A 26720-nucleotide genomic window follows, 5' to 3' on the forward strand; every position below is an offset into this window, starting at 1 on the left:
GGATGCCTGGATGGCTCAGCAGTTGAGTGTCTGCCTTCAGCTCAGGGAGCATTCCAGGGATCCGGGATCGAGTCCCGCATGGGTGTCCTTGCAGGGAGCCTGCTTCTCTTACTACCTGTGTCTCTGCCTCTCCCTCTCTCTGTGTCTCTCATGAATAAATAAATAAAATCTTGAAAGAAAGAAAGAAAGAAAGAAAAGAAAGAAAAGAAGGAAGGAAGGAAGGAAGGAAGGAAGGGAGGGAGGGAGGGAGGGGAAAACCCAATAATATCAAGAGTTGGCAAATAAAGTAAAATCAATTCCTGTGTCAAACTGGTAGCGATGCGAACTGGTACTATTAATTTCAAAAGTAATTTGGTACTAAAGTTGAAGGTGTGCATACCTCCAACTCAGTGATTCCATTCATAAGCAAATACCATAGATAAACTTTTGCACATATGAATGTGAAGACATATACAATAGTCAACATTACTTTAGCAAAAAATTAAAAACCTAAATGTCCATCAACAGGACAACAGATAAATCATTTATATAACCATTCAGCAGTGAAAATAAACTGTTATAAAATGTCCATACAACAACTCTCACTTATAATGTTAGCAAAGAAGGATGTGGATGATATAGGTAATAAGGACATGCCTATGGGTAATTAACATGTGTATATAACATAACATCATTTATGTAAAGGGAAAGACATGTAAAACATCATTATGTACTGTAATTTATGGACATATACCTAATGCTATAGAAATAGAGAAGCGTAACTAGGATGACCAAAACTAAATTCAGGATAGTGGTTACTTCTGGAAAGGTAGACAAAGAGAATAGGATCAAGGAGAAGTACAGAGGCCTCCACTGAATTAACAATGCTTTGTTTCCTGAAAAACTGACATGAGCTCAACATCACAAAATACTGAGATTAGATAATACTAATTGGTAGGTTTATGAGTATTCACTCATTATAGCCATCAGAAAAGATCCATGCTTTTAAAAGTGACCTCTTAAAAAAAACAAACCAAAACAAAAAAAGTAATGAGAACTGACAAATGTCTAAAGATACAAAAGCAGCTTTTCTTCCTTGGCTTGCCACCCTCACTCTTCACCACCACAGACCTTGCACCACCCCCAACTTGAAAATAAACAAATGAATAAATCAAGGTATGTTCTTCTCAGGCAGGGGGAGAAATGAGTCATGGAAAAAACATTAGGTCTAGAGCTGTTTCTAGAGTCCAAATATCGGTATTCATACCCAGTTTTGCCACTTGCAATGTGTGTAAACTCAAGCAAAGAAACCCCTTAACCTTAGTCTCATCTTCTGCACCACAAAGACAGTGACAGCAGTTTACTGCACAGGGCACTTGATCAGTTAATGAGAATACATAGGCTCAAGCACCTGCCTGAGTGAAACTACTAATAACAGCAAACACAACTGGTTAGTAGTATATAGTAAATCTCATGCACGGCCTCAAAAGAGTGATTTGTTCCCATGTCTGAACGGCTCACAAGGGACCCTGATAAAAATAGTAGGGTCAAAGGTCTTCTTGTCATGTCCACCTGAAATTAAAGTGTTTCCAAAGAAATTACTCCACAATTCTAGCTTCATGTGGATTACTTGGTATTTCTTTTGAATAGAGCAAAAATAGTTAAAATACAGAATGGTAGAGTTCAAAATTTTTTCTGACAACTAGTAAAACTAAGGAAATGGCCTTTCAAAAAAATATTGAAAAGAATGCCTATTACTTATGGCACGCAAATATCAGATGACTATCCCTTCTGTTCGCTTTTCTCTTTTTCCTTATTAATTTCAGACTACAAATCTATTTTCTGAACAAATTCATTTACAGAAACAAATTTCCCTTCTGACCTGTACATCACTAAATCAATGCAACACAATGTTGACTAATGCTTGCTATTTTTAACAATATCTTTCTGCAAGGAATTCTGAAGTCTTGTTTCTCATCCCATGAACTACAATAAAGTTTTATGTATCTCTTGATTAATCTTCCAAATTTTTGTCTAATTTTTGTGTCTAATAATCATGGCCCACAAAACCCAATGGAGTATTGTGACAAATGGATTAAATGGATTCCTTAGTCTGAAATTGACATCTTTAAAAAAAAAAAATGTTTATATTATGATGAGTTGGGTAGAAAAAAAAAGTCTATCAATAAGAATGCTTAATAATTATTATGTATGGGCAGCCCTGGTGGCTCGGCAGTTTGGCACCACCTTCAGCCCAGGGCATGATCCTGGAGACCCGGGATCGAGTCCCACGTCGGGCTCCCTGCCTGGAGCCTGCATCTCCCTCTGCCTGTGTCTCTGCCTCTCTATGTCTCTCATGAATAAATAAATAAAATCTTTAAAAAAATTATTATGTAAAGGGCCTGAATTTTCACATATCCAGTTTCCTTAAATTCTTTACTGTGAAATTCTTTGTTCCAAAACCAGTTAATAGAAAAAGCACAGGCCAGACATAGGCAAGGTGCTACAAAGTAGCAGTAACTGACCTCAAGATGGGATTCTGGTAGACCTATGCCCAAAGTTAATCAGGCAACTGATCATTGTACATTTAAGAACCCAAGTTTGTCTTTTTCATAAGTATGGAACTTTAGCCATGTAGCACATAAAACAGTCTTATATAGAAAATGGTAGGAAGACATTTATACATTAAAATGTTCCATTAAAACATTAATTTTGCCAAACTTTTTCACAGATAAGTGTTTGAAAAAAGAACAAACCATGAATCATTTCAGATTCTTGATTTTTAACTAGCAAACAATATTAGGTGTAAGAAAAGACATAGAGGAAAGTCACTGCAATTTTTTTGACTTCATCAATTAGCATTATAAGCTCTATGGGAGAAAGTTGTACTTTTGGTATCTTCAACTTTGGTAGTAATATAATACAAAGCTGATCATTATTCAAATTTTCTACTTAAATGGTACATTCAAATTTTAAAACTGAAGATCAATATGATTTTTAAATATTCATATTATTCACAGCTGATAAGGTTGGCATTCATCAACTGATTGTTTCTATTCTGCCTTTAGTAAATTAATCTATTTAGTAAGTACCTACTATGGTAACACAACAAAGAAATGTGGTTTGCTGTTTAGAGACATTCACAATTTGATGGGGGGAGAAGAAACACAAATATAGAATTATAAAGAAATATAAAAAATATAATTATTAGCAGTGAAAGTAGTTAAGAACACAAAGAAGTAGCATATATCTGAGCATGGAAACTGGAAAACTATAGGGGAGACTTCAAAGAAGAAAAGAATGTAAAGTCTGAGCTGAATGTTTCAAAGTACAGAGAAATTTTGGGTTAGAGGGATATTATAAAGGCTTCCTGATTTCAAATCTTTCTATTCACCCTCAAAAAAAAAAAAAAAAAAGAAAAGAAAAAAAACTACCATAAAACCAACAAAGAGAGGAAATAAAGCCACATACGACCCATGCCTTCAGCAGGATTAAGGAATAACGCAACCTTCAAATGACCCGTAATAGAAAAACAGACCAAATTCCCACGGAGCTCCCACCACCCCCACAGCCAAGTCTGCAGATTTGGAGACAGGGAGGGACACCTAAGACACATTGAGAAGAATGGAGGAGCACTGAGGACTTAGGCAAAGCAAGAAAAAAAATCATGCCCAGAAAGTGTCCAAAATAAAAGCCAAAAGACTACACACAGACCAGGACTGGTACTTTAAAACACTAACTAGGAAAGCAGCTCAAGGGTCAGCCAGACTGGACAGAAATGGCAACCTCTGAGAAGCACAGCTTCTGAGGGAAAATCAGATGGAAGGAGATGTATCCAGGGGAATATGGAAATGAAGAAAAAGAAGGGAATAAGAAAAGAATAAAGGATGCCACAGAAATGAAAGAAAAACAAGACATGTCCCTAACACCACCTTCCCCCCCACACACTCCGCAACACCAGAAAAGAAGTGCATAGAGAAGGGTGCTATAGAACTCTTCAATAGGGGATAACCAGATACACAAAAAAAGCAGGTCATAGACACAGAAAAACTACTGTGAAAATCAGAAAATGCTGATAAAAACATTTTAGCTGATAAATCCCTCTCTCTCCTTCTGAAAAGCCACAAAGCTGAAGATGGTAGCACAACATTCCAAATTTAATTTAAAATCTTCAAACAAGCATTTGTGATATGAAAAAAAATCCTGAAACAGAAATACAAAAACTAAGAACAGAAATGAGCAAACAAACAACCGAAAAAAGAAACGCAACAAGAGTTGAACTCAGAAAAGAAATAGAAAAAGTACACTTTTTCCAAATAGGCTGTGAGGGGTACATCTCCCCCACAATAAGCCTCAGGAAAAGGAAAGAAATGAGGGAAAGGAATGAGCATGTTCACGTTACAACTTGCAGACCAGTGAACTATGAACCACCCCTGAGGACAGGCAGGTAGGATCAGATCACAAAGGACTTCGAAAGACAAGCTAAGGTCTACTGATTTCATCTTTAAAGCTGGGGAGGCAGTAAAATCAAGGAAGAAGAGCATGTGTTCTGGCTTCAGATGAACTCAATCTCTACCAGTTACTAAGATTGTGCTAAGCAACATTTCTACCACCAAGCCTCTTATTTGTAATCTGTGGTTGAATGGATGGATGGATGGATGGATGGATGGGTAAACGGAGACGCATGCACACACACACACGTACACACACAAGTAACAATTGTACTTGTCTGAACCTGAATTCTTCCCAAAGGAAAGTATCACAAAAGGACTTGTATAGAGACAATTTAATTGGCAGGAAAGGAGAGGACCATGGAGGGTGAAACTGGAAAGGAACATGAGCCAATACGAGGATACCTTATTCAGATGCTCATTGCTGTGGGCACCTGGAGCCCAATCTTGCCAGACTCTCTGAAAATTATTAGAAAGCTGTTTGAATTGTCTGTGCAAAGACAAGGAGAGAATTTCTCCATTGGCTCCTGCTCTAGTTAAGGGTTGCCCCAAGAAGAACATTAACTTGTAGGTGCTTCCAGGCTGAACAAGCCTCTGAGCCCTCCTCCTTCTATCTCCTGCTCGGTGGTCCTGGAGAAGCCCTGGAGCAGAAAGGAAAAGAGGGGCAGTAAGCATACTTGAGACAAGCCACTGTTGGGCCCACATGAAAGAGTTAAAGATTATGTGAGGCTGTGCTTCAGAGGCAACCCCACAGACTACAGCTCAGATTCCCTTCCATGGAGGTCACTGAATACATGTGTATCAAATCACCCCATTGTACACTTTAAACTTATACAATGTTATATGCCAATTATATCTCAAATGAAGCTAGAAAAAAATTAATTGGTCACAGAGTCTTTCAAGGAGGAGCTAGCATCACTACTACATAATGGTGACAGGGAGGAGCTTATCTTGAACCCAAGGAATTCACTAGGGTGTTTGTTGTCGCTTCGTGCCTAATAAATAATGCTGAAGAGGCATGTGAAGTAACCACAGTCCAAGGGCAAGGCAACTGAAGGCTCAGATCCCTCAGAGATGAAGGTCTTAAACAAGTTAATATCCTGGTCTGTTGTCCATCTTTGATGGCCCCATGATCTGTTAGCCATTGCCACAGATGTCTGTGGGTCAGAGCACCCTGAAGGCCACTCCAGCCCATCATGATAATTACATCCACCTTGCCCCTGATAAGTACCACCATCTGGCCTCTCTGATTCCAGAATCCTATCATTTCTATGGACACCTGGGAATCCAGTTCCATGGAAACATCTCCTATCAACCCCAGCCTGTTTCCCCTCACCAAGGCATTCTGCATTACCTTGTTAAGTGTTTTCTTTGGATCTGCCTAAGGAACATGATCAGATAGTATGTTCTCTAGTCTCATACAATAAATCATTTTTAATATTCTTTCTTCTCTATGACTTCTGACCTTGAGAGTCTGCCAAAGCCGTTCTTGCATATTTATCTAATTTGCTGTAGGTCATATTCATGTCCAAGCTTCAAGAAACTATCCCCACAGTATATTAGGATGAGGTTACTAGGATATTAAATCCTGAGTTATGAATAGTGCTCCCACGTTAATAAGATCTCCCCCATGCAGCCTCATTATCTGACCACTCCTGGCCCCATATCTTCAAGATCCACTCCCCAACATACTCCTCCTGGTACATATTATCTAGGTCCTAGGAATATTTGAGTATTTCCTCTCAGAACAAGAATATCCCTGATTAGATTATGCTAGGGCTGCCTCTAGTTGTTCTAGAGGCAACAATTGTAGAGGGCAGGACAAGCACCAGATCTTTGCATGGTCTCCAAACAAGGAAATGCTGTCTGTCCTGTTCTAACAAGGCCTTAGCCTATCCAGAGGATCAGAGAAATTCAGAAGTCCAATATTGTCAGGTTCATCCACCCAGAACATCCACTCAGATGTTCCCACCAGAGATCTCTTTCCATATGAGGGTGTTGACTTTGGCCCTAAACACCTGTTGAGGGTATACAGAAGAAGCAGAACTACTATGAACAACATAGAATAAGGGACTTATGTAGGGGTTTGATCCGACACAGGCATGAAAGTTAAATCATCTATATGATATTGCTGCTTCTGCAACTGGGGCTCAGTCTGAAGAGAGCAGGGTGGGCAAATGGGAAGGAAAGGTGGACATGAAGTGGGAAAGAGCAAGGATAAAATGCAATCTCAAGGACAAGCTATGAAGACAAATAAGAATCTCTTAGTACCTTCACGCCTCCAACTGTGATGAGACAGGTAACCTAGGGAAAGGCTGCACATCCTGACCAAGGATTCTAAGAAGTTGGTGGAGGTGATCTAACAGGAGCTAAAAGAGCTGCAGGCCTGGTTAAAGCTGCTTGCCAACAATATGACACAGCAGATTGGCAATGACGTGTGGGAGCTGCAACAGTGCCTAGTACCAACCTTCACATGTAAAAGAAATACGGCTGCTGCCTCACTTCTGCCTTTGAATCTTGCTCAAAATATCTCTTGTGGCCAGTGTTAACCCAGAACCCTGAGAGGAGTTCTGGGAAACGTAATTCTCAGTTTAGCTCAGTTGACACAGGACAAACCCACCAAAGAAGATACACGGCTCTTCCACACTCAAGATTAAATTCCAGGCCCGCTTCTTTAGTATCATCTGTCCTATCGTTGCAGGCAATAACAATCTTTTCAAATGCTGCCACAGAGGATCTTTTCACAGTATACCCTGCACTGACAGCTGGCTGGCCTACATCTGTCATGCTCTTGTTTTCAAAGTTTCCAAAGGTAAAATGACTCAGTCAACTTCAGAGTCCTTTTATAATTACCACCGTCCCCAAACCACTCAAGTCACAGAGCTATGGCATCACCCAATTCTATGCTTCCATTCATTGCCAATTCCAATGCCTTGCAGGTGAGTGTCTTGGTAATTGTTCTGTCACACATGCCAGGGGTTACCACCAGCAATGATGCCCCTGCTGTAATCTCACCAGTGAGTGACCCACTCCAATACCCCATAAGAGCCACTTGAGGTACTATCTTAGCTGGGCCTCATGTGCATGTGATTTATCTGGAAGGGAGTTCCAGTGAGGAGTGAGGAATAACTCAGGAGAGTGAAAGAGGGAAGAAGGAAAAGCCAATGTATTGACAAAGATGCATTATCAATTCAATCTAATTGGGACCTTTTGAGGAATGTACGGAATGGCCCTCAGAACCTTCCACTCCCAGTTCAACACAGAGAAGCATTTACTATCAGCTTCCATCCCCCTTTAGCTGAAGGTTGCCCCCGTGGGACATTCACTCTGTACACTTCTGGGATATGCACTTGTGCCTGCTGAGCCAGCAACCACTAGGATCCTAAACCTTAGAGCAGGAATCGAAGTCCTGGGGCAGAAAGTGAAAAATGTGCAGCACACATATTTGAAATCAGACACCATCAAACTGAAATGAGTTGAAGCCCACACAGAATTGTTTGTCCCAGCTGCACTCTACAGTGAGGCAGGCAGGAGAGAAGCTTGTGCACTGAAGGTGTCAGAGACAATACTAACCACACGGGTGTGTTATGAGAATTCAGTGAGACACAAAATGCTTGGCAGATCTAACAAAGCTCAATAAACGATAGTTACCACCATTAGGTTAGACGCTGATCTAAGACTGTGGTAGTGGCAACGGTGAGCAAGAAACAGATGAAGGACGTATTTCAGAGTTATCAACTGACACCACAGGAAGGGCAAATGGGTGGGTAGGGAGAATGCGAGGCAGGGGAGGCAGTCCCGGATGTTTCTAGCTAGGGTCCTGGCAGGATGGAGAATGACAGTGCTGCTAAATAAAAAATGAGAAGTTGGAGGAAGAAGCGTTACTCACCTTGAGAGTGGAAGGTACCTGTGGCTACCCACATGGTTTATGCTCAGCAGGCAGTTGGAAGTAACTGATCAGAAGCTCAATGAAGAGAGCTAAGCTGAAATCAGACTTGGACAGTAGTTCAAGCCATGATGATGTCTGATTTCCCAGGAAGGGCATGTGGACTTAGAAGAAAAGAGGGCTGACGATGGATTACAAACATTTACGAGCCATGCAGAGGGATGGAGGCCAGGCAAAAAGGGAGATGGGGCAGCCAGTGAAGAAGAACCGGGAAGAAGGGCACGGCGTCCCTGGGCAAAGGGAAGGCAGGACCAACACTTGAGCACTGACGGCTCTGAAAGAGGTTAAGGAAAACAGAGACGTTTCCACTGGATCAGGAATATGGGGAGACCTCAGGGACTTTAGAGGGAACCGTTATGCTGGAGAGATTGAGACGGAGTCTGATGTGACTGCACATCAAAGAGTGAACGGGAGATAAAGAAGTAGAAACAGCTGTATAAACTCCTCTCAATAATTGGTGTAAAGGAGAATGATAACAAAAACTAGAGGGCCACCAAAGATTTTTTTTTTTTTTAACAAGACGATTCAAATGTATTCATGGGAAGGAGAGTTTGAGGATGAAGGAAAGGCAGGAAAAAAAAATGGAGTAAGCTCTCCGAGGAAGTGAAGATTGCAAAAGGAGGTGTGAGAGCACAATCTGACTCAATCTTCTTTATTTAATATGCTTGGATTTATTTTTAATACACCAACTAGGAAATGTGTATTTAGCATCTAATTTGCTGAGACCAGCCTAATAAAGTTATGAAATAACTTTTCTTATGAAATCCTGCCTTTTCTTTCTCAACATTACAAAAACATAAGCTTCTTGGATTAATTTTAGTTTCAGTCAAAAGGTGACAATTGTATGCAGTGAGAAACAAATCTTCCTCTGCTATTTTAGTTCTTTTTTTCTTTTTGTCAGGGTGGAAATAAATTACTTCTAAAACAATTTATCAGATAAGCTCTAAAGGGGGTGTCCGGCATAGTATTGACAGCACACACATAACTGTGGATTCTAAAATCTTTAACCCCTGTCTGCAGGGTCCAATTAGCCTAACTCCAGGGAATGTATTTGGGCTGGAAAATAAGCTAAATAGCTAGCACATCAGGTTCCTTTTAACTGCCAGGTGGTAAGCTATTCTGAAGCTGTTTAGATTTGTGGTTGGGCCTCAAACCATGTCTCTGGACAGCATTCTACTGGAGGCAGAACAAAGTTATATTTAATATCTGTATACTTTAAAACAATGCTTCCCACTTTTCTCTTATTGCTGGGGTCACTTACCTTGAAGACTCACTGTACTTTTAGTGTATAAAACAGCAATATTTACTTATCCAACTGATTTGGGATTACATGATTGGGCCAATGTGAAAACTGAGTCAACAGGAAAACAAATGCTTGTGAAGCAGTAACAAACAGCCTTTTTTTCCAATACATGTACCAAATAAATTTAACTTAGAAGAACTGAACTAAATATAAAACACTTCAAAAAGAAGAAAAAGAACATTATGCTTACTAAGAATTTTGGCATGATCCAGAGAACATGTTCAGAGAACTGACCTCTGTGAAAGCACAGAAGCATTTCAATGGCTCTGCCTGAAAACCTCTTCTCTGTAAGCTGTTCTACAACATTCCGTAAACTTTCATCTTATAGCATGTATACTGTGTCAACTTTTTTTGTTTTTCTATATCTAAGAATTTTTAAAAGACCAGAATAACAATTTTTTTTGGAACAATGAAATTATTTTTCTCTCCTTGAAAAAAGAATTGCCTTTGCTTCACAATTCAGAGACGAAAAAAAAAAAAAAAAGAGTTCAAAACTCCCGTATCTTCCTGCCACCAAATCTACAAATGCACCTGTATCCTCTCCCTCTTCCCTTTTATTATACTAGAAGCCGTGGCATTCTCTTATCAGAGGCCAATCTCTGCCCCCACTTCATGTCCCCCCTCCTTTCAGGGACCTTCCTGCCATCAGCTATCCCCCCTTGCTGGTGTACTTTCACTCTCTTTCACTGTAGCTGATTCAGACTAGTGGTATCTAGCATGTTCTAGCACTACTCATCTTAAAACAACAAAAAAATACCCATCTCGAATCCCCCATTTCTAGCTAAATCTGTCTTTAATCTCCTCCAGAACCAAGTCTCTCAAAGTTATTTCCCTTACACCCATTCCTCATCCTGTTCCATTCTGGCTTATCCCACCAGCTCGCCACCAGTTGCTCTAGATAAGGTGGTTAGCCAACCAGTTGGATCTGACACACACCCTAGAAACTCTGTTTCTCCTGGGCTTCCACAAGCCATGGCACTCCTAGGTTCTCTCCTGGTTTTTCCTGTGGGTGTTTCCCTTTGGTGTCCCTTCACAGCAAATCCTTCTCTACATATCCTCTACTACATTTTAGAATTTTTCAGGGCTCAGTTCTGAGTCCTTTTCCTCTCTGCATTCTACAATCTCTCCCAAGATGATCTCACCTCCACCTGGGCTCTCAATGTCTGCCAAATGCCAATAATGCTAGGATCATTACCCGCAGCACAGACATCTTTTCCAAGCTTCAGACCCATACGCCACTAATGAATTAAAGCACAGTGGTTCAGATGGGCCTTGGACCAGACTGCCTGTGTTTCAAAACTAGTTCTTCTCCTTACTTCCCGGTGATCCTGAAAAAGTCATAGAACCTCTCTAAGACTCAGATCCCATCTATAAAACTGGAGTAATAATAATTCTCACTTCATAAGGTTGTTGCCTGGATTAAATGAGTTGATGAAAACACCTAGTAGGTGGCACATGGCATACTTCCATCATCCCTGAGTACTGTTCCCATATAAGTTCATTAGGACATGTTGAAGACATCTCAAACTTGCTTTGATCCACATAAAACTGGATCCTATCTTTTCTACCCACCTTATATGCATCATCCGTGGTTCACCATCTGTGAGTTCTAAGATGAGCCCCGCCTCTGGTCCTTCACATGATCTCCTTCTCCTTGAGTAAATGAATATGATATCACTCTTATGGTTTTTGTACATGTAACTAAGGTCCCAAATCATCAGCCTAATGATAAGATTATCTGGGTGGGTCTGACCCAATCACACAGGCCTCGAGAAGAAGATCTAGAAGTCAGAGCGTCCAAGCATGGAAGTGCCTGAATCTCCGTTGCCTAAAGATCGAAGGGCCAAATGAGAAAGAATGCAGATGGCTTCTACAAGCTGACAGAGGCCCTCGGCTGCCAGCCAGCGAGGAAACTGGGACCTCAGGCCAACAGCTACAGGAACTAAAATCTGCCAACTACAAGAATGAGCTTGGAAGTGGATATTTACCCAGAGCCTCCAGACAAGAATAGTATGACTACCGCCTTGATTTCAGCCATGCTGGGAGGACTTTCAACCACCAAACTATGAGCTAATAAATGGATGCTATTACAACCCCTGAATTTGTGGTGCTTTGTTCTGCAGCAAGAGAAAATTAACACACCATTTGAAAAAAGAGCATCTTCAAATATACATTTGTTCCAGCTGGAAAACCCTCATTAATACCACCCCAAGTTTGGCCGATTCCATCTTCTAAATACACCTCAAACATATTCATTCTTAGTCTGTTACCTAACTCCAAACCGCATGTTCCATCTGAACTTCTGCAACAGCTCCTAACTGGTTTCCCCTCACAGAGTCCTCCTGCCTATTCTCATAGCAGTGGGAGCCATTTACTACCTTGCAAAACTACCCTTGGAAAAATCCCTCACGGCCTCACACTGTCCTCAGGATAATACCTGAACACCTTATCATAGCCCTCAAACCCCTGAACAAAGTGGCCCTGGCTACTTTTTCAGCCTCACCTCCTGTGACTCACCTGCTTGGATATGATGCTGGAGCCACAGAAGCCTGCCTTCCAGTAACCCTGGTGCGCCAAGCCATCTCCCACATTAGGACCATCTGTGTCACTTTCCCCCACTCACCACCTGGTGATAGTTGGGGCCTCAGCTTCAATGTTATTACTTCATAGAAGCCTTCCCTCACCCCTAACATGATGCCAGGCCACCCAGTTAGACTCTCTCACAGAGCCCTGTATTTCTTCACAGAGTTTTCCACAATTGCAAATATATAGTTGGTGGTACGATAATGTATTTAAGGTCTTTCTCTTAGATATAGTTCAGTGAAGAGGGGGAGCTATACCAAATTTGCTCCTTGCTACAACTTGACATCTGGCACAGTGCCAGACACACAGTAGGAATTCAACAATCCTTAACGGATGAATAAAACTGTGGCTGTTTTGCCCAACTCATACATGGCAAAATTAGGTCAAGGTTATGAATTTAATTTGTGTGTGCACCATTAGATTTGTCTTAATCTAGCCATAATTATGATGCTTCCTTACAAAACAGATGACGTTAATATAAAAGACAAACCTGGGCAAGTTCATGGGAAAGTGTCACTGCAAACCTGCTAGGATTCAGTATTCACACCCTCTTAAGGCCACAACATATTTAGATATAAGGTGCAACATTATCCTCACTGCATATTTTCAATAGTTTTTCCTTTAGGAAAAACATATAATTCCACTCCAGCATTGATGTGGTGGGAGGACAGAGTGCTTCAGTTGACTGAATTTTCCAGCAAATGAAGGGATATTCCACTAATGTAGAAAACTGCCTGAAAACTGCCTGGTACAAAGACAGCCCTGTGTATGCTCTCCACCCTGCTGCCAATGGAATTCATTTTTAAAAGTATGCCTCTAATCTTATTGATTTCTCATTATTTCTCTCATTTTATCATTAAAAAAAACGTGCTATTAGTTAATCAAAGACCTCACTTTTTTTTTCTTTTAGGAGAAATATAAAAATAGCAAGAACACCATATGACAAAGATTTTATTGAAGAAGCAAAACACTGAATAGAAAGTCAAATATCTTCCCATATTGTCCATGTTATTTATGCTTTGTATATATGTGTTTTTATGTAACTCTATTTAATTCCTCTCCCAGTCCAGAAAAGGTTCAAGACAAGTTATTCAGATTAACTAAAGCATAAGAATGAAGAAAGAAAAAGAAGAAAGATTAGAGACATAAAATGATATAAGAAAGAGGCTCCAGATGCATGCCAGACCACAATTTTATGTGGTACAGGCTTGAGCTGTGAAGCTTTCTAGTACCAATTTGATAAAAGAGGGACCCACTTCACAGCATTCCTATGGAAACAAAACAGCTGGTCAAAAGCAGCTCAACTAGGGCTGGTACTAAGATCAGAAAGGAATGTCTTCTTGGGGATTCCTTAGAGAGGACACCATTCTACTTCTACTAAGAACACTTGTTACCAGTTTCTACTAAAATAGTTGCTTAAATAACTGACTGCTTCACATTGTTATCATACCCAATTACCCAGGCCTGGGGCAAAATTATCTCTTGGCTTATCTAATCTTAAACACGATTTATTAATTTCCTATTATTGCTGAAAAAAATCAACATAAACTACATGGTTTATTAACAACCCACATTTGTCTTCTTGCAGCTCTGGAAATCAGAAGTCTGAAACTGAATCTTACAGTGCTAAAATCAAGGAGACAACAGAGCTGCGTTCTCTGCAGACACTAGAGAGAAATATCTAAGTGTCAGCTTCTAGAAGCTGCCTGTACTCCTTGGCTCATGGCCCCCTTCCATCAGTGGCATCACTCCAGGCTCTGTTTCCACTGCCACGTCCCCTTCTCTCCCTCTACTTCCATCCTCACATCCCCCTCTCTGACTCTGACCCTCCTGTCTCCCTCTTATAAGGACCCTGGGATTACATAGGGCCCACCTGGATAAACTTATCTCAAGACCCTTAACTTAATCACACCTGCAAGGTCTCCTTGCCATGCAAGGAAACATACTCAGGTTTCAGGTTAGGACACGGACATCTTGAGGGGTGTAGGTATCTCTTTTCAGCCTACCACATAAGACTCCAATCCACCATTTATCTATTCACAGCCACCTAAATTGTAAGGATGGGATCAGCAAACAGTAATGCAAGGCCATTAATGTTACATAGTAACATAATGTTACATAGTAACATTAAAGCTACCAATAGGAAACTTAATTTAAAAAGTTTTAATTCGAGTTAATCACAGAATTCTTTTAAGTAGCAAGTTCACCTTCTATATCCCAAGTAATCTGATATACAAAAATCTTATTTACACAATTTTTTTGTCAGGAACGCACTGGTTATAAAAAGAAGCCACACCTACACAAAAACTTGAGTGTGAAATAAAGTAACTGCAATATCAAGTACTGTACTAAAAATTGGGAACTTTACCTCCCTATTCTCTTTGCAATCACAGAAGAGAATGCCTACAGAATATTAAAAAAAAAAAAAAAAAAAAAGGTGAGATAGCCAGCTCACTCAGCACTTTATAGGAAGGTATAAAGTCCAGACACCTAACGATTTTTGGAGGAACAGCTGTAGCTGAACCGAAAGGGACATTACTAGGGACAAACGTAATGAGGGCGAGATTCTATTTTAGACCCTATTCATCCTCCCTGACAAACCAGAGGAATGTAGGAGTGCTCACACCTTTGAGGTGCATAAAGAGATCTGTAAATCATCCTGGGAACGCAAAGGAAATAACTGTGACAACCCCTCCCTCTCACTGCATTCTGGGACTGACATCTCTCAACAGTGTGTTTAATTGTGAAGTTTCAGTCAACACATGATGTTATTATGTTAGATTTTCCCCTAGAGGAGTTTTCACCAAGCATCAGCTTCTTTTTCACAGGAAGAATTCAATCCTGCCCACCAAAACACTTATGTCTCCAGGAAGCTGAGGTTTCAAGATTCTTTCTTGCTTTGGAGTAGAGATTAATGTTGGGTCTGATATGACAGGAGACTTGCCACCTGAGAAGATTTTTCTCCCCAGTAGTCTGCAAATACAAAAGATACTTGAATCCTTTTTAAGGACTAAGAACTGAGATTAATCCCAGTTAATGCAAGATTGGCTTAACATCTCCAAATTAATTAACATAATACACCACATCAATAAAACAAAAAACAAAACACATGATCATGCAAATCAGCATGGGACAAACTTAATGGCTTTTCATGATAAAAGACACCCAAACAGACTAGGAAAAGAAGAGAAATTCCTCAACTTTATACAGAGCATCTATAAAAAACCCACAGCTAATCTCATACTTGATGGTAAAAGACTAAATCCTCCCCCCCTAAGATCAGGAACAAGGCAAAGATGTGCGTACTCTCACCAATTCTATTGAACATTGTATTAAGGGTTCTAGCCAGGCAATGAAACAAAAAAATATAAGAAGCCCATTGAAAAGGAAGAAACAGAACTATTTTTATTTGCAGATGACATGATCTTATTAGTAGAAAATCCTAAGATATCCACTAAAAAAAAACTGTTGGAACTAATAAACTAGTTCAGCAAGGCTGCAGCATACAAGACCAATATACGGAAATAAATTATATCTCTATCTACTTACAATGAATAATCCAGAAAAAAATAATTCCCTCTACAATAACATTAAAAAAGAACAAAATATTTAGGAATAAAGTTAACAAAAGAAATACAAACCTATACTTTGAAAACTACAAAATGTTGGGTGCCTGAGTGGCTCAGTCAGTTAAACAACTGCCTTTGGCTCATGATCCTGGGGTCTTGGGAAGGAGGCTATTGGCCCATATCTGAGCCCCCTGCTCAGCGGGGAGTCTGCTTCTCCCTCTGCCCCTCCCGCTGCATGTGTGCAGGTGCCCCCTCTCTCAAATAAATAAATAAAATCTTTAAAAAAAAAACTGCAAATGTTTTTTTAAAAAAATGAAAGAAGATCTAAATAAATGGAAAAACATTCCACGTTGCTGGAACACAAGACTTAATATGCTAACATGGCAATGCTCCCAAAACTGACCTACAGGTTCAACGGGATCCTTACCAGAATGCCAGCTGGCTTCTTTGCAGAAACTGACAAGCTAATCCTAAAATTCCTATGGTAATTCAAGGGACCCAGAATCTTCAAAAACATTTGGAAAAAAGAAAAAAACAAAATTGGAGGACTCGCACTTCCGAATTTTAAAACTTACCAAAAAGTTACAGTAGCCAACACAGTGTGGTACTGGTATAAGGATAGAGTCTAGAAATAAACCCATATATCTATGGTCAAGATTTTCAACAACGGTGCCAAGTCAATAATATGGGGAAAGAATAATCTTTTGACAAATGGATCAAAAATCTAAATGAAACAGCTAAGACTACTCTTTGAAGAAAACAGGCATAAGTCTTTTTTTTTTTTTTTAAGATTTTATTTATTTATTCATGAGAGACATAGAGGGAGAGGCAGAGACACAGGCAGAGGGAAGCAGGTTCCTTGAGAGTAGCCCGATGCGGTACTTGATCCCAGGACCCCGAGACCAAACCCTGAGGAAGGAAGACAGATGCTCAACCACTGAGCCACCCAGGTGCCCCAGGCATTAAGTCTTCTTAACGTTAGGTTAGTCAATGATTTCTTAGATACAACACCAAAAGCACAAGAAATGAAAGAAAAGAGATAAAATGGACTACATCAAAATTAAAGACTTTTGTGTGCCTAGAAGGATACCATCAAAAGAAAAACAAAAAGACAACCTACTCAGCAGAAGAAAATATTTGCAAGTCACATATCTGGTAAGAGATTTATATCTAGAATACATAAAGATTTACATTGCAATAATAAAAAGACAAATTAATCAATTAAAAAATGGGCAAAGGATCTCAACAGACATTTCTCCAAACACACAAATGGCTAATAAGCACATGAAAAAATGCTTAACATCATTAGTCATTAGAATACAAATCAAAATCACAATGAGATACCACCTCACACTCACTAGAATGGCTACAAGCAAAAAGATAATGAGTACTAACAAGGATGTAGAGAAACTGGAGCTCTGTACATTGCTACTGGGACTCTAAAATGGCACAGCCACTTTGGAAAACTTAGAAAGTTAAGCGCAGACTTACCATGTGATCCAGTAATCTTACTCTTGGAATGTACCCAAGAGAAATAAAAACATAGATCCACACAAGACACCTGTACACAAATGTACATAGCAGCATTATTCACAATAGCCAAAAGGTGAAAACAACCCAAATGTCAGTCAACTAAATGAACAGATAAACAAAACGTGGCATATCCATACAACAGAACAGTATCTGTCATTAAAAAAAATGAAGTGCAGATACAAGCTACAACATGGATGAACCTTGAAAACACTATGTTCCGTGAAAGAAGTCAGTTATAATAGGCTACATATTTTTAAAATAAATAAATAAATAAATAATAAAACACTATATATTGTAAAATTCTATTATATGAAACGTCCCTGGGCAAATGTACAGATAGAAAGTAGAATGAGCAGTTGCCTAGGGCTGGGGATGGGCGGTGAAAATGTTGGAGTGGCTGATACAAATGGGCAAGACATTTCTTTTTAGGATGATGGAAATGTTCTAAAATTAGATTGTGGTGATGGTTGTATAACTCTATAAATATACTAAAATTCACTAAATTGTACAACTGAAACAAGTGGAATTTATGGTATGTAAATTAGATCTCAAAAAGTTGGCTTAATAAACATTGCCGCATCCACCTTGCTCTTTCTCTCCAATCACTTGTTCTGAGGGAGCCAGCTGTCATGTCATGAGGACAGTCAAGCAGCTGTATAGAGAGGTTCCCATGGCAAGGCAATGAAGCATCCTGCGAACAACATAAAAGTAAGCTGTCTTAGGAGGGGAGTCTCCAGCCCCAGACAAGTAAATCTTCAGAATACTGCAGTTCTGGCCAATATCTTGACTACAGCCTCATGAGAGATCCTGAGTCAGAGCCATCAAGCTAAGCAACTCCTGAATTTCTGACCTACAGAAATCAAGCTGCTTTAAGCCACTAAATTTTGGGGTAATTTGTTACAGAGCAAGAGATAGTTAATACCCCTTCCTTGATCCTCTCTTCAGGGCAGGCTCTCTCTTCTGATGAAGTACATCTAAGGAAATGTCTTCCCAGCAACCCTTTCTCTCCTAAGAGTTTGTTTCACCTCCATCCACATGTTCACTATAGCTGCTGTCACATTAGTTAAATCATGATCCCATTTTCTGTCCTTAATTGAATGATCTGAAAGTAGGCATCTGACCAAAGCCAAGTCGGTAAGGTCCTGCCCTGAAATTGCTATATCTGAAGCTGCAAAAAAGGCAGTATCTCTCCAATACCTCAAGCTGTAGGATGTAAAACTCGGTGTCTGTCAGCAGCTATATTCTTTCCCACATGGGAAAAGGTAGACAGCAATTAGAGGAGGATGAAGCCCATCACTCAGAAACAAGCAAAGGTTCAAGATGGGGGGAGTACAGACAACATACATCTCTGGTTCCAGGGATTCCTGAAGCAACCCTACGCTTCCAATGGGAAGAATGCATCTGTCCTGTGACCCCACTATCTAAAACAACACTCAGTACATAGGGGATGATGAAATATTCATGAAATAAATGAATGGGTGATAATCCAATATCCTTCCACTCTTTTTTTCCCCTGTTGTTCAACAGAGAGATTTGATTATTTGAAACCTAAAAGTCCTAACCATTTTTTTTTTACTACCTTTACACTCTGTATCTATTACTAGACTTAAGGCAATATATCCTAATTACTGGCTTACATGGCCTCCTCCCCTACTATCAGAAGGCAAGACATTTGCTTAGTCATTTTTGGTATCATCAGTACCACTTAGCCTAGAAAACAGAAAGTGTCAAGAAATGTAGATTTAACTAATTTAATCAATCCTTTACTCTTCATTCTTCAGCTTTTATAATTAATGCTACAAATGTATCAACCACCTAACATCTACAAAATACTGGGAAATACAATAAATCATAGCTTGTTGCTTGGTCCTGCATTTTCACCTATTCGATGAACTCGTCCAACAATATCTGAGTACCTACCATATTCCAGGGGCTGAAAATGGACAAAGCACACAGTGTCTGCCCTCAAGAACTCTACAGTCTAGCATAGACATGTACTTCGATTGTCACAGTACTGTGTGTGTTAGATGTTATTGAAGATACACACACAGGCAGTAGCAGGGATCATGGGGAGTTTACTTTGTACTTCAGAAGGCAAGATATACACAGAGAAAGATGACAGCCAGCAATGTGACTCAGGCTAAACACCAAATGAGTGATTTGTTTTCTAAGTTACACTGGATTAATCTGTATACTTTAAGAAAAGGTACCATGATGGAGTGATTTTCAGATTTTACATGCAACCAACATCTCTGTGCCTCACATGTGCCAAGCAAACTGCTCTTCCAGCAGGGTAGCATTCAATTCTCACATCTTGTAGTGAGAAAAGTGAGTCTGAAAGAGTGAAGTGGCTTGCTCAAGTCTACACAGCAAGTAAGTGGCAGAGCTAGGATTCAGAATTAAGTCTTCCAATTCCATGTGAATGCTACTCAATCTACACAACTGGAACACTTCCCATGCGACTTTCATTGCCTTTTCATTCACCCAAGAGCATACAATACAATGCTGGGCACAAATGCACAACCACCAACTGCTGACTTGATATGGCTATAATGCCTGTCCACATTTTGAGAAGCAAAGGACCATATCAGATCAAATTACTTTGGTGCCTATTATAGCATCATGTGCTGACAAGAGTGCAGTTGGCCAAAGATGAGCAAATCTTTCAATTTATATTTTAACAGTATTTTTGACCACTATATCCGGTCAGTTGTTCCAATGTTCAGCAATAAATCAAAATGACTGTTCACTTCCTTTGACAGTTAACAGTACTAATGAATTCAGTATAATCTCACCACCAGAAAAATTTCTAAAATGCAAACTTGAAGGTGATGATTCACATGGTTAGCAGGGTAAGAGAAGTAAAGCAGTACTCATTGCTTTCTACAAAACTAGCATTGTTTGCAAAACCCAGACACGGAGCGGTTGGTTGACTACTAATAACAAGTAGGTTGCTCTTTGGTCATTTAGCAAAAAGCTGTTTGTTGCACCATGGTCAGTGGCTGAGGAGCGTATGACTTCAAGTAGCTTTTGTGATACAGCAAAACTCTGCACATATAAATCAGTGAATTGTTACATAAGATTTTTTTTTTTTTTTTTAAATTTTTATTCATTTATGATAGTCACACACAGAGAAAGAGAGAGGCAGAGACACAGGCAGAGGGAGAAGCAGGCTCCATGCACCGGGAGCCCGACGTGGGATTCGATCCTGGGTCTCCAGGATCACGCCCTGGGCCAAAGGCAGGCGCTAAACCGCTGCGCCACCCAGGGTCCCCAATTACATAAGATTTTTTAAGAAATTCAAAATCTCCACATCAGAGAGCACCTGATGCTGAGCCTCGCACCAGTCAAATATTAATACTGAATACACGTTAACTCAAAAAATGACTTAATGGCCCTTTGAAAACGTTGTCTATTAAAATGAGAGAGGAAAAACCAAACCAACCAAACCCACACAGGTTATGTTAGGCGCTCAAGAAGATTATGGGGCAACTAGCTCGAGATACATAAGAAATTCACAACGACCAAAAAAAAAAAAAAAAACACGAAAAACATTGTTTTAAAATGTTGAAACAAGTAAACATGCATTTGACATGCCCCTTAAATTAAGTCACCACGCTGGCACTCAGTGGGATGCTGACTAGCAACCTCATCAGAAATAAAAACTAAAAAAGAACAGGTGACAGATCTAACTTTACAATCTGTTCAAAATGGTAACAAGGTGTACTTGGCGTGCACCTGAGATCTGCGGCATAAGCTCTGTGTCTATATAACAAAAAAAAAATTAAAAAAGTATCTCTCTATGCCAAACAAGCTGAATCATAAACCTTCATAAATGCTCACAAGAATATTTAATAGTGACAACAAACTCTTTCCACGTATGAAGACGCATCGTCCAGACATGAAAAAGTATCTCTAAACACCAGACCGGGCTGCGCCAAGCTGTACCCAAGCTGTACACAACCAGTCCACATAAACATTTTGCAACATGAACAACTCCGACCCACACAATGAATAAAGTGATCTAACAGGTAGAGAGCTCGGGAGGACGCTTAGTGATGGGACACGTTAGGACACGGGCACGTGAGCGCCTAAGCGGGCTGCTTCAGTCGCTTCTACTTAGAGCTTTAGATCCACGGAGCCTTCTTCTCTGAAAGAATTCAAAGCCAAGTGTAGCGTTTCAAGATAATTGCAGATGAAAGCGCGCAGACCCTGGAGCCCGCGATCCAGCTCGCGGATCTAACCCGGGTCTCTAACCCGACAGGTGAAGAGCCCCGTGGGGTCAGCTGGTCCAGGACGCCGGGACCTCAGCGCGCGGTTCCGCACGCCCCCGCCGGGACCTCCCCGGGGGCAGCCGCAGAGGAGGGCAGGACGCGCACCTCGGGCCCCCGGACAGGATGCAGCGACGCATCTGTCACCTGTGCGGCAAGGGGGCGCGCAGGCATCCTCAGAGACGAGCGCCCACAGGCAGCCGCCCGCCGCTCCGCCCGCCCCAGCGCGCATTCCCGGGCTCCGCCAAACTTTCGGCCCGCGCCCCTCCTGACCCCCGTGGGGACCCCCGGGCTCCCGCCCCGCCCGCGAGGCCCCGCCCCGGCCCGCCCCCTCCCCAGCCCCCGCGCCCCCGGCCCGCGCGGCCACCCGCCTGCCCTCGGGGCGCGCCCCCGCGCCGGGCCCGGCCGCCAGAGGGCGGGGTCGCTCACCCGTCCGCAGCTCGTGCTTGACAGTGAGGAGCTGCTCTCCCCCGGCGCCGCCGTCCCCGCTGCTCCCCGCGCCGCCGCCGCCGCCGCCGCCGCCGCCGCCCTCCTCCATCTTCTCCCTTCCCCGAGCCCGCGGGGTCCTACGCGGGGACCCGGGTGACAGCGGACGCCCGGCCCCCTCCGAGCTCCCGCTGCAGCCCCGGGAGCCGCGGTGCGGCGGCTCCAGAACTCGGACGCAGCGACGAGCCGCTTTCCCGCTCTGGCCGCGCGGCTCGCTCCTCCGCCTCCTCCCCCTTCGGCGGGCACCGCTAGTACCGCGCAACCAAACCGCCCCCTGCTCCGCCGCCTCCTCCTTGGGGCCGCTCCGCCCACAGGCAGCAAGCGCGAGGAGCCATTCTAGCCGCCGCCGCTCATTGGGCACGGGGCGCGCGCACCCGGCAACGCCGGCTCCCATTGGGCGGCCCCGTCTGACGTCACGGGTGCCGCCCCGCCCCGCTCCTCGAGTTGTTGTTGCTTGGCGGGGAGGCAGGAGAGGGAGGAACGCTGCGCCTCCGATTGGTGAGGCCTGAGGCTCTGCCCCGCCCCCTCCCGCCGGTGCGCACGCGCAGTCGGGACCCCCTTCCCTGACCTCCCCAGAACGGTCACACCCCTGATTCCCCAGCTTCGATCTGTTAGTAAACAGTGTCTAGTAGTCAGTAGGCGCTCGGCGTCTGTGATTGGCTATCGCTGAAAGAGGCGGGGAGGGCTGATTGGAGCGTGTGGCCCGCCAATCACCATGGACAGAGGAGGGGCCTGGAGGGAAGCGCTTCTCACGCACGTGTTTGCAGGGGTGCCTGGGGGGAGGGAGGGTCCCCACCAGCGGCGATCCGGATCCGCAGAGGTGTGCCCAGCGGGAAGGCGGCGCGTCCTGCAAAGGTGTTACTCGCGCCGGTGTGCCCGGTGCCAGTTAAGTGGAATTTGTGCGTAAATGCAGGTAGCTCAGACACTGCAAAAATTCACAGTCCAAGCTCGCCTTAAGGACTTTTGCAAAGGATAGACGTTTCCATTTTGTGCAGCTGCATACATCCAAGGCACCAAATGGATACAGAGGTTAATGGCAGTACGAACAATCCCTGCCCCTAAAGAGATTTCAGTACAAACGTGAGAAAAGAATTTGTATATGCACAGGAAATAGAAAGCAGAATTGCAGGGGTGGGGAGGGAAGGTCTTACATAAACTGTGTTACAGAATTGCACAGATGGCAATAATTATTCACCGTAGGGGAGCTGAGGAAGGCTTTTAGGGCAAGGAGGAATTTGAGATAACCAACTTAGAGGAATTTGAGATAACCAGCTTAAGATAGAAATACCAGCAGCAGATATTTCATGCAGAAACGGTAACTGTGAGCGTCAGCCTAAAAGTAAAGAAGGCAAAGGTGGGTTAAATGATTGATTGATAAGACTGGATGGAAGAATGACCTAAAAAGAGAGACAAAAAGGTAAGGTGCTCTGTGTAAGACAATGGAGAACCTTGACTACCATGCTAAGCAGGGCAGGTTTTATTTAGTACAGGCTGGGGAGTCCCAAAGAGTAGTTACAATTTCAAAGCTGGTTTTTTGGAAGTTAGCTTCAGTAACAGTGAGAAGGATGGACTGAGGAGAAAGATAACAGGAAAGGAATACTGTTGCGAAGATAGAACTGTTAACCTAAAAAATAAAATAGTCGTTTATTTTACCAGCAAAAGGAGTTGATTCAGAGAGTCACAACTTGGGATGCACAAACTCTTTTAAACCATAGACAAGTCCAATAAACAGAGGAGAGGAATTTTTTTTTTAAGATTTTATGTATTTATTTGACAGAGAGAGAGAGAGAGAGAGAGAGAACGAACAGGTGGGCAGAGTGGCATACAGAGGGAGAGGGATAGGAGCCAGATGCGGGGCTCGGCTCCAAGACCCTAAGATCATGACCTGAGAGGAAAGCAGTCGCTTAACCGACTAAGCCACCCAGGTGCCCTAGAATGTTGTCTTTTAATGGAGAAGAAGGAGGAAGTTGGCAGGGGTATTTTTGAAGGAAAGTCCATTGGGAAAAAGCAAGAGTTCAGGGTGATGATGGTTTCTCGCTGGCTAAGTTGCATGGGTAGTCAGTTTCTTTCTTTCTTTTTTTTTTTTTTTAAGATTTTTATTTATTCATGAGAGACACAGAGAGAGAGGGGGGCAGAGACACAGGCAGAGGGAGAAGCAGGCTCCATGCAGGAAGTCTGATGTGGGACTCGATCCCGGGTCTCCAGGATCATGCCCTGGGCTGAAAGCCCCACTAAACCGCTGAGCCACTGGGGCTGCCCAGTCAGTTTCTAGTAGGAGGTGTAATGTACCTCTTTCCCTGTTGGTGTCTATAACTGAGGATTCTTTCCTCTTGTCTATTCACCTATTGGACTCTATAATTGCCTATTTCTTCCCCTAATTGCTATGGAATAGTAGGCTCCCCCTTCTCACCTCCTAACTCCACTTTAGTGAGGTTTCCCTTTTTTGATTTTCACAGAATTTATAGGGGCCTAATTTCTGACAGTGGACCTGAGAATGGGAAAAGGAGAAGATTAATGATGGGCACTTGGATGTATTTCACGTAGAACTGACTTTTAAACCAAGCAGGGATTAGATCAAAAGTCAACAAACCTTTTCTATAAAGGGCCAAGCAATAAATATTTTAGGCTTTGCAGGCCAAGTGGTCTATTTCACAGCTACTCAACTCTGCTATTGTAGTGCCAAGGCAGCCATAAACAAAAAGTAAACTAATGTGTGTGGCCGTGTTCCAAAAAGCTTTTTTTCACAGACATTGCAGTTAAATTTCACATAATTTTCATGTGACAAAGTATATTTTTCTTCATTTAATTCTTTTCAACCATTTAAAAATATAAAAGCCATTCTTAGCTCTTGGGCTATAAAAAAGCAGGCAGTAACCAGATTTGGCCTGCAGGCCACAGTTTGCAGACTCCTAGATTAGACTGTCATGGAACAGAAAGCAGAGAATCCTTGACAGCCCGTTAGGTTGCCTGAGCAACCTGGGCTTACCTGCCTGGAACATTTATCCCACTAAACCATGACTGCCTACTCACCTGCCTTTCTCCTCGAGTCGTATGCTATTTGGAACCAGCGAATGACTGCATGCAATTGTTCATTTGTTCACTCAACAACTTTTGCACCAGTTGTATATCAGGTATTGTGAGAGATACAAAGAGGAAGCATGGCAGATGTAATCCTTGCTCTCATAGAGTCTACAGTCTAGAAATTGGAATAAATATTAAGTAATCACATAAAGAAATGTAAATTTTTCAGAGTGATCATGCTGTAAAGGAAAATTAAAGGCTATTACAATAAAATATAACAGGGGAGCCTGATTTAGGTTGAAGGCACTAGAAGCCCTTAATAAGGAAGTATTACTTAAGCTGATTCTTTAAAGATGAGTAGGTTTTAACCAGGATGTGGCAAAAACTGGCCTGGGGCTCACCAATCTCATTTCCTCTTCCTGGACACACAGGAAAACTACTCCCCCCCCCCCCCCCCCCCCCCCGCCTTTGCTGTTAGGCTAGGGTCATGTGACGGTGATCGGGCCAGCGGGGTATGAGCAGACATGATATGGGCCATTTCCAGGCCTGGCCAGAGAAGCCCCCTGTGTCATCACGCCCACTTTCTTCTCTTTCCACAGCAGCTACAAAGGCCACATTGTGAATATGGGGGTGCCACCTGAAGAAGTGCCACCCTGACCTACATCAGACTGTGATGTGAACAATAAATAAACCTCAGGTATAGGCTCCAAGATGTTGGGGTTATTTGCTACCAAAGCAAAATCTTGCCTACCCTACTATTTCACAAGAGAATTGTTGGAGGGAGAGGGGTAGGGAAGAAAATTTTAGGAAGATGGAGATGCCAAGTCCTGAGGCAGGCAGAGTCTATGTACAGTACGGGTTGAGAGAAAGCCAGTGGGGCCATAATGCAGTGAGCAAGAGATGAGGTCAAGGAGGGAGGCAGAGACACAATCATGAAGTATGTATAGGCCTTATTCATATTTTTGAAGTTTTTCCTGTGTGAAGTCTGAAGCAATATAAACAGGAGAATGATATAACAATATTATTTTCAAAACACCACTACAGTTAGTGTTTGGAGCCTAGGCTGGGGGAGCAAGAAGGGATACAGGAAGACCAGTTGGGAGGTTATCACTGTAGCATGGGCAAAAGATGACAGTGGGTGCAGTACATATGGTAAGAAATGGAATGTTTCTAGAGATGCATTTTGGACTTCATAAAGGATTGGATTTGCTGGGGGAAGAAAAAGGGGTTCCTGAAATGACACTAAGGTTTTTTGACATGAGCAACTAGATGGATAGAAGAGGATGGTGTTACCATTTAAAGAGAGAGGTGAGTTAAAGAAAGAGCACATATCAGAGTGAAGATCAAAAGTTTTATTTTGAGACATCCAATGCCAATATTAAGTAGCTATGTGGATATATGAGTCTAGAGCTCTGAAGAGAGGTCTAGGATAGAGACAAATTTAGGAATTGCTGGCAGATAGATGGTATTTGAGGCTAGAGATGTAAATAAGAATACCTGGGGCAAAAATGTATAGAAGGAAGAAAAGAAGAACCAAGGACTGAAGTCTAAGGAATTTCAACACTAAGATGTTGGAAT

The 26720-nt window shown here is 42.1% G+C and overlaps 1 protein-coding gene across 2 annotated transcripts in view; it reads right to left on the reverse strand.

Annotated features, from left to right (window-relative positions):
- Positions 1-22388, reverse strand: part of RPS6KA5 (ribosomal protein S6 kinase A5) — a 170355-nt gene extending 147967 nt beyond the window's left edge. Inside the window, exon 1 of one of the 2 annotated variants that reach the window (XM_038545557.1) lies at positions 22065-22388. In XM_038545557.1, the coding sequence (XP_038401485.1) occupies positions 22065-22173 (109 nt within the window). In that variant the 5' untranslated portion in view covers positions 22174-22388. The remainder of the gene's footprint in view (positions 1-22064) is intronic. The other variant, XM_038545556.1, reaches the window with a different exon arrangement.
- Between the last annotated feature and the right edge of the window lie 4332 nt (positions 22389-26720).

This window comes from Canis lupus, chromosome 8 (assembly GCF_011100685.1).
Source record: "Canis lupus familiaris isolate Mischka breed German Shepherd chromosome 8, alternate assembly UU_Cfam_GSD_1.0, whole genome shotgun sequence".
Taxonomy (NCBI): Eukaryota; Metazoa; Chordata; class Mammalia; order Carnivora; family Canidae; genus Canis; species Canis lupus.